The sequence below is a fragment of the Echinops telfairi genome, unplaced genomic scaffold (assembly GCF_000313985.2).
Source record: "Echinops telfairi isolate 266 unplaced genomic scaffold, ASM31398v2 ScPeMD7_7469;HRSCAF=8507_1, whole genome shotgun sequence".
In the NCBI taxonomy this organism is placed as follows: Eukaryota; Metazoa; Chordata; class Mammalia; order Afrosoricida; family Tenrecidae; genus Echinops; species Echinops telfairi.
The window spans coordinates 116,873,039-116,885,940 of NW_022111373.1; the positions used below are offsets into that span (position 1 = coordinate 116,873,039).

Genomic DNA, 12,902 nt, shown 5'->3' on the forward strand with positions numbered 1-12,902 from the left:
CATTTTGTTTATTTCCTTTGTCCTGAAGGAATAGACCAGTGTTTCTTAACCTGTGGAGTGCTACCCCTTTGGGAGTCAGGGTCGAACGACCCTTTCACAGGGGTTGCCTAAGACCATCGGAAGACACATAAATATTTCACAATATATAATTACATACTGCTTTGTGATGAATCACTATGCTTTAATTATGTTCAATGTGTAACAATGGAAATATACCCTGTATATCCTTTTTACATTACGATTCATAACAGTAGCAAAATTACAGTTATGAAGTACCACCGAAAATAATTTTATGGTTGAGGGTCATCCCAACATGAGGAACTATATTAAAGGATCGTGGCATCAGGAGGGTTGAGAACACTGGAATAGACTGATGTCTCACCACGAGACATTTTTTCATCCCCCCACTTTGGCTGACAAACTAACAAATCTGTGTTGGGCCAAATACAGCCAGAAAGGACGGCGACACTGTCACACATACCAATTAGGAGGGACCGGTCTCTGGAGGAGGCGATCACGCTTGGTAGAGCGTCAGTGGAAAGAGGAAGACCTTCCATGAGATGGGCCCGCACTGGCTGTAACAGTGGGCTCAAACACACTCATTGTGGGTGACAAAGGTGTTGTGCCAGCACTGTCTAGGACTCCCACGAATCAGAACCACCTAACAATCACCACGTTGACTTCCAACACATTTCTCTCATCCAGGAAGATAGTTTTGACTTTCCTGCCCAGCTGTGGGACCCCATGAATTCACCTTCTCAGGTGCACGATTGGTCCTTGTTGAAGGTTTCTTCTCAGGGTTCATCCATGTGATAGTGTAAAACAGAAATAATCTCATACACCAGGGACTAATCTTCGGTTTTCTTTTGCAGTGACCATTAAACTTTTGTTTTCAAGTAAAAGGCTCCATGTATGGTTTAGTAAAGGCTGGGGTACATGAGGGCTAGGGCCCAGGTGGTAAGAGCCATGCCAGGCGTGGAGAGGAACAGCCACAATGAAGGAAATCATCTGGCCATGTCGTATGGTGAACTGCTTAATTTCATTGTCATCTAGTGTTACAAAATCTAATTGTAGTGATCAACATAGCGCATGCGCGAGACTCACCAGCACCAGCTGGGCACCCCTAGCTGGTCGCCACTTTGAAGCCCACCCCTATGCAAGGCTGCTGAACTTGGAGCAGCCCAAGGCGCCCTCGCAGTAAACTCCTGGCAAAGCGAGATGAGCACACGGAAAATGAACACCAGAGATGCAAAATGAAACCAAGGTTTATTTTCGGCAATAACTCCTGTAAATTACAAAAACAAAAATCCTAGTCTACAGCATATAACTTTTCAATATTTCACCAGAGTACTTGTAATAAATACGCTTCCCGACGCTAGGTACAAGGCTACCACTTTGTCAGGCCTCCGCCAGAAACGTCTCCAGTTTGACTCTCCACAGCAGTGCTGTGCGGGGTGGGGTGGGGGTGGGGGGTGTGGAGGTGGGACGGGTTGGTTGGTGTTATCTGATGTGCTGTGACACACGAGTTTGTTTTGTCTGATTTCACATTTCTTTGGGGAAATTCTGAAATGGCTTTACCTAGAACGAAAGGCCTTTTTTTTAAGAAAGGGAAGACCACACTTCGGGGCCACTTTGCTTAGCTGGTGTTGGTCCCCATCGGATGGAGAGGAGCGTGCCATCCAGTACCGGCCAGCGCCCTGGGAACTCAGGCGGCCCAAGGCTGAGTGCTCTGCTCGGCCGTCGGAGCGACTTGCCCTTGTAGTCACAGACTTGGGAGAATTTGGCATTCTGTGTATCTCCCTCCATAGGATCAAAGCCATAAGGGAAACTGTGAGCAAGCTGGAAATGCTTTTATACTAAAAATAAAGGGGGCAGAGGTATTTCCCCAGGACCTTGCTAGAAGCCACAAGGGACACCATTCCAGGAGTTTGCGTTTTAAAGTTGAAAACCTGATGGGTACGAACAGTCCCTTTCCAAGAATGGGATTTATACACACCAGGAGAACGGAGGCTTTTCAAAAATATCCAGTGGGAAAGAGGAGTATCCACCAGGTTCAGATACGCCTGCAGTTCTGAGGACACGGGGAGGACTTCCCAGGGGCGCGGGCAGCAGTGCAGGCTGAGTCTGGAACGCAAACTACCTTCTGCACTATAGCTGACAAACTGGAGGGCAGGTATAGTTCTCAAGAGTCTTAAGTATGGTTACTTAAAAAATATCTTGTTAATAGAGTCTAGCAAAAATCTCACTTATTTAAGGATTCAGATAGAGGGAAAAAAATTATTATTTAAGAGCCAATAAAAACACTATATAGAGATAAAAACCAAAACACTTTTAAAAACGTGCGGTTAAAAAAAAATCCAAAAAAACGACGAGGCATTTCTTTTGGCTGTAAACACGCAGTTTACTGTAATCCCTTGCGGAAATGCCAAAGTGTTGGGATTTCCTGAGCTTCACGGATAACAGCAGGAGGCAAGTTTGCATAGAAAATTTGCAGTATGTCAACGATTGACTTCCAAAGAGAACTTTTAAGGACAATTTGCTTTTGTTTCTTAAGCTTCGTATTTTAATGAATAGTGCTGGTCCAACTGAGAAGTTTGACTAGCTGGGTGGTGAGATGTGATAAGGAAGGTGGCAGTGGGGGCGGGTGGTGTGGGGAGATGGGATTCAGGTTTTTAAGTCCAAGGATGTCACGCACCTTGGCATCAAGCACACGCCTCTTAACCAGTGTCATACTGATTTGGTTAGAGTTCAAATCATGTTTGGGGATTGGACACCAAGGGCAAAAATGGCCCAAGCCAAGTGTGGGGACTGAACTGTATTCACTGCCTGGAGCTCAACACATCACAGAGTGAAGTCACTCAGCAGGCTGGGCGCCACTGGGATGCCCACCCAGACCTCTGAGCGTGGCTCCTCCCGGCTCTGGAACCTGAAGGGCCTTCCACCCCTGCTGGCTCGGAAGTCTGGGAAGTTCTGAAGAAGGCAGACTTCTCAGGAGCTTCATCATCAGAAGCTGGGTCACAGTGCATACCGCGGGTGAGAGCAGTGGCCGTCAGTGGTTGCCAACAACTCTGGAGCCAACACAACAATGGGCAACAAGGGGGACGTGTTGTTGCTAGGAACCCCGTTACTTCTTCTGCGACTGGTTTTTACACATGGTAAGGATCTGCTTCAGTACTTTCTGAACATCTTCATCCATCTGGCCCTGAGGGATTCAAGCAACACACACTCATTAGAACCTCATGGCAGTCTCCCCTAGGGACGAAACGGCTGGATGGAAGGAAGCTGGCAACTCCCTGCCTCCCCAAACCCCGCATCTTTTAGATGTACTTAATCGTTACCGGGTGCCACTGAGTCTATGTTGACTCATGGTGACCACCCCCCCAACCCCCCAGTAACAGAGCAGAACTGATCCCCAGGGTTTTCTGGACTGAAATCTTTCTGGAGGCGGAGTGCAAAGTCTTTTTCCAGTAGAGGAACTGTGTGGGTTTGAACTGCCAACCTTTTTGTTAACAGCCTAGCATTTAACTGTTGCTCTTCATCACTGAAGGGCTCCTTAAATGAATGTTAGCTCCGTCCATTCCCACACTGCTATGAGGAACAGAATCAAAGATGGGGGTCCCCAGTTTCTCCTCTGAAGGATAATGAGGTAGAGCCTACGTAAGTGCCCGGCACAGGGTCTCTCGGTTCTTGGCTGTATATGAGAGGCCGGCTGGCCAGAGCGCTGATCACCACAGGAGAGAGGCAGTGCAGATGGCTCGGAGAGCTCCACAGAGCCTGCAGAGCAGAGCCCCGCCCGGATGGTAGCAGCAGCCACACCCTCCTCCATTTCTCAGCAATTGATGAGTCTGCTCCTGGCCAAGAAGGTATAGGAGGCTCCTGACATACAATCTAAAGCCAAGTGAAGTGTTTGTCAAAGCTTTCCAAGGAAAGAGAGTCTATTCTTCCTTCCAGTTGAATAATGGGCGTTTTGGCGATGTCTCATGCTGGGGTTCTGTAGGATTACCCAGGTACTCTACAGGATGTTGCCGTACCTGTACAGCGTACAGCAGATGCATTCTGTAAACCGATATGACCTCCTGGTGCTGTTTCTTGCATTCCTAGGAAAAGGAGATGTGACATTATTCAAGTGCTTTGGAGCCCTTTAAGCAAGCAAACCCCCCCCAAAACTATGAGGGTGGTGTGACCAAATGCTGCCAAAAGGAGCTCACGCTTTTAAGTACTGCATTGACCACTGACAAGACAACACTGTCCTGTGCTTGTCTGAACACTTAGTATTTTTAGTGGACAAAAGCCTATTTTGGATCTTAGCGTGCCACCTTGATTAAAAGAAAATTCATAATTATTATAATCTTTACATCTGCTCTAAGTATATACCGTAATACAGGGAGTCACCGATTTACAACATATTTGAATTGTAAGGAATTGTTTATACATTTTATCTCATTCATGTGCCCCTAAGCTTCTTATCGAACCTTTTGAGTTACTTTTAATAATTTGATCCCATATAATAAGATTTTAAAAGAGCACCAAGCCCACGGAAGTCTTTACTCATGAAGCTTAACTGTTGTTTGGCTCAAACAAAGCTTCAGGGTCAAAGATGACTCCAGGAGAGCGGTTTCTCAGCGGTTCATTCAGTCTCAATGGCTCCAGAAAATCTGGATTCCATGAGGACTGGAATTCCATTCCATAATTTCTTCTGACCTTGGTCAGGATCTTTCTGTTGACTCTCTGATCAAAACTCTGAGAGAAGTTCCTTTCTTTTGGGCTCATGGCAGAAAACGGCAGCTATTGCTGGGGGCAATCATCTATGCTTCTCAGTCATTCCGGACTCTTTCTCTGTTCTAAGGGAACACAGGTCAACCATACTATAGATGGCCAGTTATAAAGTTTTCAGACCCCAGAGAACAAAGTAGGGGTAACATATATTTTTAGTTAGAACAACAACAACAATCTATTCATTTAAAGATAATCACGAGAAAATTTCCCAAAGTGGGATGAAAAATTCTGCGTTTGATTCTATTTTTCCACAAACTTTTTGAACCTCCTTTATATAGCAGTTGGGGGCCATCCATCAATTTTGACACATAACGACCCCACATGACACAGGAGAACCAAAAGGTTTTGAAGGCTGTAATCTTTGTAGGAGAAGATGGCCAGGCCTTTGTCCCGTGGAGTTGCTGGGTTGGTTTTAAGTGCCAACCCTTTGGTTAGCAGCAGAACACTTAACTATTGTCCCCCAAGGCCCCTCACTACACAAAGGGCACCTTGACACTCAAGGTGGCACCTCCCATTATCTTTTAATTCCATTTCCCCACAAACTTTTTGAAGCCCTCTCATATAGTCAGTATCATATAATCCTCACGGGCTCAATAAGTTAGCTACCAGTGTTCTCAAGGAAAACAAGAGGCTGACACCCTTTGGGTGTCAGTTGGGTCCTCAGTTCACCAACTCATTCCTTTTATCTGTCCTTTCTGAGAAATGTCTCCAGTTCCTCTTGGGGACTCTTTTAAGCATCTTTATCTCTGAGCTGTCCTCATGTCTTAGCAGGACAAAAGGCAAACTGCAGAACACAATCAGGGCCACTTTTCTCTTCCATTGAGTATGACCAGCAAGAGCAGTTCAACCCAGGAACTAGCCTGGAACACTGTGGACCCAACGTATGGGAACTTGGATTCGCTGGTGCCACATCTGTACTCAAGTCAAAATCCGGGTCCTGTTTGGAAGGGGAAGCTAGAGACGACCCAGCAATGAAGACTAAGATCTTACGGTAGACTAAATAATGCCCCCGCCAAAGATGAACCGTGTGTATTCCCACAGAGGGAAAACGCACGTTGCAGACGGGATAATGTTAGAATTTTGAGATCAGGAATGAGATTATACTGGTTTTAAAAAGTCCCAAAGCAAACTCACTGCCCTTCAGTCAATGCCGACTCACAGCAGCCCTATGGGACAGAGTAGAAATGCCTCTGGGTTTGGGAGACTGTCACTTTTTAAGGGAGTAAATGGCCTCCTAGCTTTCTCCTGCAGAATGGCTGGGGTTTTGAACTGCTGACCTTGGAAGTGTACTCTCTAAATGTGATTTCTAGAGTCCTTACAGGAGAGAGGCAAGGTCAAGGGCAGAAGCAGAAGTAGACTTTATAGTGATATGCTTTAAAAATGGAAAACAGAAGAGAATATGGTGGTCTCGAGAAGCTAGAACTGGCACGGAAGCCGATCCCCCAAGACCCCCACTTGCATGGAACTTTTATAGACACTTCAGGGCTGTCCAGTGGTAATCAGTTCGCATCGTCTTAAGCCACCAAATTTGTGATGGTTACGAAAGTCATAGGAAACTAAACAGATACAAAAGGTCTTCTTGGGTTCACTAAGGAGCGGGGTGGATAACCCACCTTCCATCTCTTAACTCCCAGAGAACTTAACTTCTAATAATAGCTCTTGCTGCTGCGAGAAATGGGCTCACCGTTGCAGAAATGCAAAACACAGATTAAAGGTTGGTGGATGAGTGTGACAGTAAGCAGCCTGCAGATAAGCTACCCACTGGGGATTCCCCCATGGGTCCCCTCCTTTGACCTCACCAAAGAAACCTTCAGTTCAATGCCCACTGAAGTAGAAAGCTGGCTTAGGCCGGGGACCTTGTCCTCAACCGGTTCCGACCCAGCTGCATTGACAAGGACTGCACGAACTCCCCCAACCCCAAACCAGGCGGTGGAAAGGAGCCCACTCACGGCCAGCTGGTCCTGGAGCTGCTTGACCTGCTGCTGCAAAGCTTCCAGCTGCTGACTCTGCCTCTTGGAGGTGCTCGTTGAGTAGGAGAGCTGGGAGAGGCTGTTCAGGGCCTCCTTCAGCTTGCCGACTTCCTTGGTCATCTCATTGATCTAGCGAGAAAGGACAGCTGGATCAATAGGCAAGACCGCATCAGCTGAGTGTCAGCGGCTCTAAGCCTCACACCATCTCAATGAGCCTCTGGGTCTCAAGACTTCGGAACACTTCATTTCTTAAAACGAGAACTTGGGAAACAGGTCAGCAAGTCAAGCCAACCAATACAACCCACTTGGTTCAGATGAAGGCCCCTGAATGACATACTGTTTCAGTGCCTGAGAGGAACAGAAGCTTGATGTCGACTTCCTTCTTGAATCTCATGGAAGGGCAATCCGAAACAGGCCCGCAGGCACCCTTTCTTTGAGCAGAGAGCGCTGTGTTTTTGCCGGGACTGCTGCCATGGGCACTAGGCAGCGTGCTTCCAGAGCCTTGCTGTCTCGGGACACCTTGCTTTCAAGGGAGCACAGTCCTCCCCACTCAGGCGCTAGAGGCTCTTTTCAAGCACTCACGGTTGAAGGGACACATAGTGCTCCCACCTGAGGGATGCACGTGGTGAAGCACTCAACTGCCAGCTGAAAGCTGGGCCTGGGGCCTGGCGTCTGGAAAGGCCTTTGGACACAGCGCTCCTCTGCACACGGGGTGACCTTGCCGCGAGTCACACTCAACTGCGGGGCAAATAATCAGTGCTCTTATGACGTCCATTCCAGGGACTGGGACACGCCAGAGAGCTCCCTGCCACATTCCGTGCCACCTCTAGCTGCCGCCACCCCCCAATGCCTTTGAGAATGAGGACCAGCGAGGACACTGACTGGGCAGTGGGGGTGCCGTGGCGCTTAGAGAAGCAGTGCTAAGCCTAAGTTCTGGGTGGGCAGCAAACACTCTGCAGTTTGTGGGTTCACTTCCGATCCCCGATACGGAAAGAGCTTCTGTGAAATTGTATTTTAAGGATAAATAGGGACCAGGCGTGAAAATATTTTCTTCTAAGGGGATAGAATTTTTTCTTCCCCTCTTTTAATCCAACATACTAAGAGCACACACGATTCTTAGTGAAGCATTAGAGACAGACAGACGCATGTGCAGAGCCCCAGAGCACTGACAGCCGGTTCGTGCTAACAGACGTGGTGGTGTCGGGGGTTGCCAATCCCTCCTCAGCGTGGCCCTTTGCGTCAGAGCAGAGCTACCCTAGTGCACCGCCACGGCGCTCGACATACAAACGTGGCTGCAGTCTTTCTGGAAGCAGACTGGCAAGTCTTTTCCCCACAAAGCCACTGGGAGTGTTCTGACCGCCCGCGTCTTGGCTAGCCACTGAGGGCTTAACCGTTGTGCCACGGGGTCGCCACATGTGACAAACAAGAAAGGAAAGGTGGAAAGGCTTGGTGCTACTGGTGTGTGCTGACATGTCCCACTCCACTCGAGTTCAACCCTAGAGAACAAGAGAACTGCCCCTCGGGGCCCGAGGCTGATATCGCTATGGAAGCTGTAAACACCCTGAACCAACCAACCTTTTGGTGCGCAGCCAAGCCACTTGGGGACCACCCTGCCCCCCGGAACTCCTGGCTGGAAATCTAACAGAAGTGGAACGTCACCCACCTTCTTATCTTTCTCCTCCTCCAGCTTTGAGGAGTTCTCAGAAGATCTCTTCACCTCCACAAGCTCCTCCTGCGACTGCTGGCATCGGTGCTGCAGTTCCTGTACCTCTTGCTCTTTGGCTTTCAGGAGCGCGTGGCTGGCTTCCTTTTCCCTTTTCACCTGCGAGACTTCGCTCCGCAGGTGGGCCACCTCGGAGTGCGCCTTCTCTTTCTCCTTGGCCAAATCCTTCAGTTTGGAAGCCAGCGCGCTCACTTCGCTCTCCCGCGCCACCTGGAGCTTCTCGTAGGAGGACCTGGGCACCATGGCGTCGGTCACGGCCGCTCTCTCTTCGAGCAGCGCTTTCTCCAGCTTGGCCACCTCCACCTCCTTGCTTGCGAGGTGCTCCTGGAGACCGCCGAGCTTCCCCTCCAGCTCCTTCGCAGCCGTCCGCAGCGTGGTTACGACTTGCAGATGCTCGGCGATGGAGACGGAGTTCTCCTTCTGCGCGTCCACCAGGAGCTTGAGCTGGGCCAGCTCGGTTAGCACTTTTGCGTACTGGGCCTTCATTTCGGACAGCGCCTCCTCTGCGTGAGCCCTGGAGGCGTCGGTCACTTGCAGCAGCTTCTCATGCTCCACCTTATGGATATAGTCGGCCGTGACTTCTTCCAGAGACTTCCTCTTCCGGTAGTCCTCCAGCTCGGCCTGGGCTTCCTTGTACAGCTGCGACAGCTCGCTCACCTGCTTGTTGAGCTCGTCAATCATCCTGTTCATGGCCTCCTTCATGTCCCCAGCTTCATCGCTGGCCTCCTGGGCCACGTGACTCGTCAGCGTGTCTTTCAATTTCATGATCTCTCCTTGGGCCTCTTGGTATTTCTCAAACAAAAACGCCTTCTCCTTATTCATCTCCTCAATCACAGAGCAGTACGACGTCTTCATCTTCTCATACTCTTCCGCAGGCGGCTTGGTCGCCAGGACTCTCTCCCGCTCCTCCAGTCTCCCCTCCAGCTCCCTCACTTTCTCTTGCCGCCTTCCGCTTTCTTCTAACGCCATCTGGAGATCCCGCCTCAGCACGTCGACTTCCTCGTCGGTGATCTTGGGCTCGCGGGGGCGGGAGGAACTTCCCGAGCCCTCTGGAGAAGCCAGGCCCAGCGCCATCTGCTTCTGCACACTCAGGACCTCTTTCATGGCCTCCTCGTACTTGCTCTGCGTCTCCTTCAGCTTCTGGCTGAGGTCGGAGCCGTTCTCGGGCATCTCTGCGTTGTTGAAGCACACGGGCTCTGTCCCTCGGGACTGCAGCTCACGCTGCAGGGCTCTCTTTTCCGCTTCCGAGCTCTCCAGTTTCTTCTGCAAGTCCTGCAGCAGCTCCTGGAGCTCCTGGACTCTGCCATCGCTGCCGCCAGTGGATTTCCCCACGGACGGAGGGCGAGCAGATGGAGATGATTTGCAGTCTGGGAGAGAGGTCTCGCCCCGTTGGCCCAGGGATGGGGCCAAGTCGGTTTGAGTGGAATGGTAGGAGTCAAGGCTTAGGTCTGTGTCTGTCTCCTTGGGGGTTTTGGCCTGGGGGGAGAAATAAGAATGAAATGGCACCAGTACACAGAGCAAGCCATGCGAACCCACGGGAGGGCCACCCCCGAGACAGAGGTCTGGGAATGCAGCATGAGCCCCAGGGAGAAATACGGTCCCCTGTAGGACATGGCGGCAGATTCATGACAAAAGCTGATCCAGTAAGCGCCTCCCCACGGAGAGGGTATTTGTGCCCCTGTCATAGTAGTGGAATTCTTTTTGGCTGTAAAGCCTTTGGCTTGGGGGAAAGTTTGGAAAGATGTGTGTGTGTGTGTCCTCTTCCAAGAGGACAATAGACTGGGGCTACAAGCTGCTTCTTACCAAGTTCTTAAGTCTGCCAGTGGTCTCCCTTACTAAGCAAGTGGCGAACAGTACATGTCGCTGTAGCGGGGCTTCAAAAAGGGCCTGAACAACTGGATGAGAAGACAATGAAGACTCTACGCCCCCCCCCCCACCACGCCCTCCAAGTGGATGTGGGTGGAGACCAGGCAGGGAGGTGGGCGTATAAGTGATGCATAGATAGCCTCAGGCCTCTCTCTTTACACACACCCCCCCCCCCAGTTTCTCCAAGCTTTCCAAGGAGGGTCCAGGAGACTGTCTTATCAAAAGCTTTACTTTCACTCATAAAAGTTTAGTTTGACTTGGGGAAAAAAAAAAAAAGGGAATGGAATTTTTTTAACCTATTTTTTGATGCCCCTTAGTGTGTGAGTACACACACACACACACACACACACAGAATTTGCCCATGTGCAGAAATGGAGTTAATAAATCTCTCATAAAATAGATGATGTGAGACTAAGATGCTCAGGGTTAAATACATTAAAATTCATAACAAAAACCCAGCATCTCCACCATCCCAGAAGTTACTGTCAATACAACCCTGACGTGGGGCAACTGCACTTGTGCCCCTATGGGCCTGTGCCCCACAGTGTTTCAGACACCAACTTTTCAAAAGTAGGCAACCAGGCCATTCTTCTGAGGCACCCCCAAGTGGACTTGAACCTTCAACCTTTCAGGTGGCAGCCAAAGGTGTTAACGGTTTGTAATACATGCTTGAAACAAAACATAAGCCCTTAAAAAAGCCATCAGGTTGATTAGGCCAGTGGTTCTCAACCTGTGGGTTGCTCAATTATAACAGTAGCACAATTACGGTTATGAAGTAGCAACGAAAATAATTTTATGGTCGGGGTGGGGGGTGGGGTCACCGCAACATGAGGAAGTGTATTAAAGGGTAGCAGCATTAGGAAGGTTGCGAACCACTGCCTTAGGCTCTGTGGTAGCCATCTGTTTACTGACCTGTAATTTGTCCTGTAATTCCTTGTTGTGTAAAGTGAGGGAAGCAACTTTAGCTTGTAAGAGGGCAAGGAGGTCTTGTTGGTCGGCTTCAGAACTCACATCTAATAAGCTATCGGCACCTTGGGATACAGAAAGGCAATATATCACAGTCTAAACACGCCAGCGGTTCTATTGCTTTTCCTTCACAAAGGCACCGTCTGCCCCAAGCTAGTTCTCTGTACTCCTGACGAGCACATAGGACATCGCAGGAAGAGCCCTGAACAGCACTGTTCAGAGCCTGGGGCTTCCTCCTCTTCATGCTGCCAGCACAATACCACACACGTGGATGCACAAAAGCTGGTTCTGGAAATGGATGGATTTGGGCATACTTTTCCTGTTCACCTGATGATGGGCCTAAAACTTGGCTGTTTTTGGTTCTTCCTTCCATCCAGTAAGTCCCATTTAATTGCTCTGAATCTGCTTACCACCTGGACTCTAGTTACAAATGGCTCCCTAGCAAATTGTAGTCTGCACAGCTAAATCAGATTTTCCTTCCTAAAACAGGGTAGTTGGATCAGTCATTTGGATCAAGTGCTTTAATTTTTCTTACGAAAATAATCTCCAGTCCCTTTGGCTGGGTTAAGCCTCCGCTTATTTCGTCATTGCCATCCAATCAGTACTGACTCACAGTGACCCCCCTGTGGGTTTCTGAGACGGTAACTGTGTATGAGCGTGGAAGCCCAGTCTTTCTCCTGTGGAGCTGCTGGTGGTTTCAAACTGCCAACCATGCAGGTCACAGCCCAACACATCACTACTCCGCCACCAAGGCTCCATTAGACCTCTACACTGTGCCCCCAAATGCCTTGCCTATGTATGACGCACTGCTTCTCTATCTGTAGAGTTCCATTTACCTGACATTCAAGGTACCCATAATACTTGCTTAGGAGCCCTGGTGGTATAGTGGGTTATGTGTTGGAGTGAAACAGCAAGGTCTGCAGTTTGAATCCATCAACTGCTGCTTGGGTGAAAGAGGAAGCTTTCTGTTGCCGTAAAGATTTACAGCCTTAGAAACCCTAAGGGGCAGTTCCACTCTGCCCTACAAAGAGTCGTTAGGTGTTGGAATGAACTCGATGGCAGCTGAGTTTATCATACTTTCTATGTTGTAAACACAAGGCTAATTTTTATAATCTTTAGGCGCCCTTTCCACATCTCTCAACTTAGATTAAACCCCCCCCCCAAACTACACATGTGTTATGGATTGAGTTACGACCCCCCTACCCCAAAATGTGTTGGAATCTTAACCCTCATACCTATGGATATCTAACTGCTTGAGAATAGAGCATTTGCTATGTCAATGGGGACTTAGTTGAAGTAGTACACATAGTGTAGGGTATATCTCAAACCTCATTACATCGAGGCGGTCGAGATTAGTCAATGAAAGAAGTGCAAACTGGGGAAGACAGGTGCAACACAAATACTGCCGAGGAACGCTGGCAGCTGAGAGAAAGGGGCAAGAAACTTCTCCTAAAGCTTTTAGGGAGAGATACTTCCTTTAAAGTTGGTACCTCGAAGCCAGACTTCCAGCCTCCTGAACTGAGAGAGAATACATGTGGGTTCATTAGGCATATACTCGTTACAGCAGCACTAGCTGATTAAGACAAGATCCGTACAGACCC

At 49.1% G+C, this 12,902-nt stretch overlaps 1 protein-coding gene across 1 annotated transcript in view; it reads right to left on the minus strand.

The window, feature by feature from the left end:
* Positions 1-1,249: 1,249 nt before the first annotated feature.
* RAI14 (retinoic acid induced 14) overlaps positions 1,250-12,902 on the minus strand; it is a 76,664-nt gene continuing 65,011 nt past the window's right edge. The window contains exons 8-12 of the mRNA XM_045285262.1: positions 11,248-11,366; positions 8,410-9,945; positions 6,726-6,875; positions 4,032-4,097; positions 1,250-3,202 (exon numbers count right to left, since the gene is read on the minus strand). Coding sequence (XP_045141197.1) covers positions 3,125-3,202; positions 4,032-4,097; positions 6,726-6,875; positions 8,410-9,945; positions 11,248-11,366 — 1,949 coding nt within the window. The 3' untranslated portion in view covers positions 1,250-3,124. The remainder of the gene's footprint in view (positions 3,203-4,031; positions 4,098-6,725; positions 6,876-8,409; positions 9,946-11,247; positions 11,367-12,902) is intronic.